The 4,384-nt window shown below is 33.7% G+C and overlaps 1 protein-coding gene across 1 annotated transcript; it reads right to left on the bottom strand.

Annotated features, from left to right (window-relative positions):
• Positions 1–438, bottom strand: LOTGIDRAFT_130798 (hypothetical protein; the record flags this gene model as incomplete). The annotated part of the gene is made up of 1 exon (XM_009065873.1): positions 1–438. A coding segment is annotated over one exon (438 nt), but the record flags the coding sequence as incomplete, so codon positions are not given.
• Positions 439–4,384: the final 3,946 nt, after the last annotated feature.

Here is a 4,384-nt window from a genome sequence, read left to right as displayed (position 1 = left end):
TTAGACCATACAAACATCCGTAGCTATTTTCAGACAATCAAAACAACCATCAACTATTTTCAGACAATAAAAAACAACCATAACTATTTTCAGACAATAAAAAACAACTGTAACTATTTTCAGACAATATGAAACAACCATAACTATTTTCAGACAATAAAAAACAACCATAACTATTTTCAGACAATATGAAACAACCATAACTATTTTCAGACAATAAAAAACAACCATAACTATTTTCAGACAATATGAAACAACCATAACTATTTTCAGACAATAAAAAACAACCATAACTATTTTCAGACAATAAAAAACAACCATAACTATTTTCAGACAATAAGAAACAACCATAACTATTTTCAGACAATATGAAACAACCATAACTATTTTCAGACAATAAAAAACAACCATAACTATTTTCAGACAATAAAAAACAATATGAACTATAGAAAGGTGTAAGATTTTGCTATTAAAACCGTTATATCGTTTTGACTGAAAATTTATTCACGATGATATAGCAAAATTGCGACCTGTCGAAGTTGACCTCATTGCATTAGCCCTTTACATTAGACCACTTAAAACATAAAAATATGCAGTAAACTCCATCGCCAATTTATAAGTAACCAACACATAAAAAAGGTATACGTACTGAAAATTAAAAATAATACCAACTGTAGAAGCATCCTGACGATTGCTGTACACAAGGTTTACCTCAGGTCTCTTTGTAACGGTCCTTCTTTAACAGTTGGTAAACTCCCTATATTGCAAGTCATTTAATACCTCAGTTTCTTTATGTACATTGACGTCAATCATCGTCCTACAAATTGAATTTTATTCAGTCGATCAAAAGTGTTTATATGCTATGACGATTTATTGAGAAACCTATGATGACATATTCTTTACCTCTACGCTTTAACAAAAACTTTTGAAATTGGCGCCCTCTGCCAGTGATGAAGGTCCAGGGAGCCGACATGGGGGGCTTGCGAAAGGCAATTTTTTCCCTATATGCCACACAATACATGGCACCACAGTGCAGTCGAGGGTATATTTTTCGTTTCTGTAAAACTCCCTTAATTAAAGATTACCCCTCGACTATAGGAATTTTAGTCTACCGTGTGGGCATAGGGACAAAGAGTAATATATCCGGAAATGCTTTCATGGATTGATTAATGGTTCAGCTTTGCAGCGATACCAAAGGTAATCTTTAAGATCTTACCAAAAAAGATGATTTTAAGAAAGAGTTATGAAATTACCTTTGTCAACTAAACTAGACATGACTTCACGGGGTCTGCATGTGCCTTAAGGAACAGTACAATCGTTCCGTTGCTTTTAGGGTGGGCAGGGTGTGTGTGAACTGTCCCTACCCCGAAGGAATTTTTTTTCTGTAAGTTAGTTTAATGCCTTTCAATGGAAGATATAAATATTTTTAGTCTACAGATAATGCTACTTAGGTACATTTTTTTTTTAATTTTGTATTTTTTCTGGGATAGGAGCCTCGTGAAGGATGAGACTTGGACTTGGTTCAACCAGTCCCTATATGGTAGATGAACCACTGATTGTTCGAATAATCTACTGACTAGCCTATCCAACGCGTTGCTTACAAGGACAGGTGCGCCATATGTTTACCAATCGTACCATAGTCTCAGAAACGAGAATTTCTTAGCTAAGCTAATCAGTAATAGTGTTCACAGATCATCGTCGATATTTGAGCCCTTAACTACTGTGTATTTCGGTGCATTACAGTAACTGGACCAACCCGCATTCTCTTTTGACTGTCGTAAAATTGGTTTCCATTGATACAAATCAAACTTATTGTTTTTTTTTTACATTTTATGTAGATCTAAACTTTTAGGTCATGGAATAAAATGAGATGTCTTTATAATGCTGGTATATCACAAAACAACACATAAATTTATGATTTTACGACAACGTCCGATAAATCTGAAAATTGTTGACGTATCCAATACATTGTTTTTGTTGTGGATGACAAGATAGAAGTTAGTCAAGCGTGAAGTTTTTGGGGCATGCAATCATTTTCCTACGTTGATGGTAAGAGAAAGGTAATGGAGTCGTTTGCATCTAAATCGTTGAAGATCGCTGCTGTCGTGGCATTTTACTGGTGAGTGTATTATTGATAAGTTTAAAATATTTTACTTTCTTTTGCTCACCTACTTACACTGACTCGCTCATCAGACAACAGGTATTGTCCCTATACTATGAGCACTCAGCACCTCCTGACAGCCCCGTTGTTAGGGTGGGGTCTCTGGAGGCTTGGACCAAGCAAAGCCTTCTTCAGTTCAGCAGAGATTGATCCATTTACTTCAGTGTCTTTGTACGAAATCAAAAAGATATAGATATTGATACGATTTTGGCACCTCAAAATTGTCAGAAATGTGTCCCATAGGCCTTTAATTCTTCACATTTTCTGAGTACAAAATCTAAGCCCCAGCACCTTTTCATTCCTGGCAATGGGGGTGTCTCTTGTGCGTCTCAAAAATACAGTTAAACTTATACAGTCTTATACTTATTTTACCAGTTGATATAAAAGTGATAAATATTTATTACTATATTGGAAATGTAGATAATATTACTGACAGACCACTCCCTCTAAATTTTTACTGGTGCATTCTGTTTCTGATAAGGTGTGGTATATTTACAAGATGGTCGTTATAAGTGTACCAGTACTGGAAAAAATCCCTCTAAAAAATTTAATGCAACATTGATGAGAAACTATGGGAATTCTTGGCCACTAACCGAAGCTTAAAAAAAATGAAAGACAAGTCAGTCAAGTAGAAAATTTTGAAGCAACAAAGGTCAGACTCAACTTTGTAGAGCTTTCTGTCCTTTGTTCAGCCACCGGTGTGCATCAGACTTTGGCCTTCAATACCACATGAGGGTACACAAAAGAATACTGTGAACTTTATCATTCATGATGGTCGACCTATTATAATTATAAGTGCTCAGTTAGTTTAAGAGCTAGATGAAATAATCGATTATCGTCTCTAAGAATTTATAATTACGATTAAGGATTATTTGATTTCATAATCGATTAAATATCAACGTTATATATTATCTTCCATGTACCTGTTAACAAGTAATAATCTCTTCCACATAGGTTACCTTCAGCACATCACTTACCCACAATAAACTATAATAACCGATCAAAGCAATGATAATATTTCTATGACACAAAAATAACCCATGGAATTAAACATTTTGATCTATATTTAGTATTTAGAAGATTTCTCACTTTGAATATTTCGATTGATCAGAAAATATTTTTGATAATCGATCTGAATTTGGTAATCGATACCCAGCCCTAGTTAGTTAATCTAGTGGCTCATTAAAAAAATATTCAGTGTTTTTTGTTTAGTGTTTTATTCAGTGTTTTATTAACATGTCAAAAGCCTTTCGGTAATTAAATATTATAAGCTTACAACCAATCATAAACTTTATAGTGACTTTAGTGTAATCCAATCGTATTGTTTGTATTCTTGATATACCAGCTGTGGATAGAGAACCAGATTAAAGGGATTATCCCAGATAAATTAAAAATAAGAATGCATCTTTTTAGAATTGCACCCTTTAAAATGAATAAGATTAAAATGTTATATAGTTCATAGCCAAAAGGATAACAATAAAATTGCATTTTAAGCCATAGCCTAAAATGAAAAAATATCTTGGTTTGGTTTGACAATTTGGACCTAGACCTTGTTTCTCAAAAACCATAAAAATGTTTTTCCAAATATCAAAATTAAAGGGAAAAAATCACCTAATAGTTTTGTTTGTCAGCTGATAGAACTCCACTTCAGATATAGATATCACTTTTCACTAACTCCTTTTCACCCATACAAAACTACATGGTTCACAGCCATTTTGAATCACTTCTCGACAAAATGAGGCAAATATTGCAAAACGGCTTTAATATTTCAACTAAGCCTTCAAATCACATTTAAAGGTTTAGAAATGGATTGAAATATGGTTTGAAGACTTAGGTGAAATATAATAGTCTTTTTAAAGATTTGATTTATTAAGTTGAGGAAAAGATTCAAAATGGCTATGAACTACGTTTGTGTGTGTTATTTCCATGTAAGAATCATGCATATTTTCGTTTGTTGTTTGGAACTTTTGATGGTAAATCCAATTTAACTGCTTATTTTTATATGATTTTAAAGATGGACTTCTAAACAGTATTGATAGCTGCCACCAGGCCGATACAGGGCTGACTCTTGGAAGCACTAGCTCAGGCATCAGAATTGTTCTTGATTCTGAGGAAGATGCAGACTCAAGGCACCTAATCAATTAGCAGACAACAATCCAACTCTCTACTGACTGAGCTATTCCACTGCTATAGTCTTAAATTGACTTAACTTTGTGTTTCAGG

Source organism: Lottia gigantea (assembly GCF_000327385.1).
Source record: "Lottia gigantea unplaced genomic scaffold LOTGIsca_71, whole genome shotgun sequence".
Classification (NCBI taxonomy): domain Eukaryota; kingdom Metazoa; phylum Mollusca; class Gastropoda; family Lottiidae; genus Lottia; species Lottia gigantea.
This window is presented reverse-complemented; position numbering and strand designations above follow the sequence as displayed.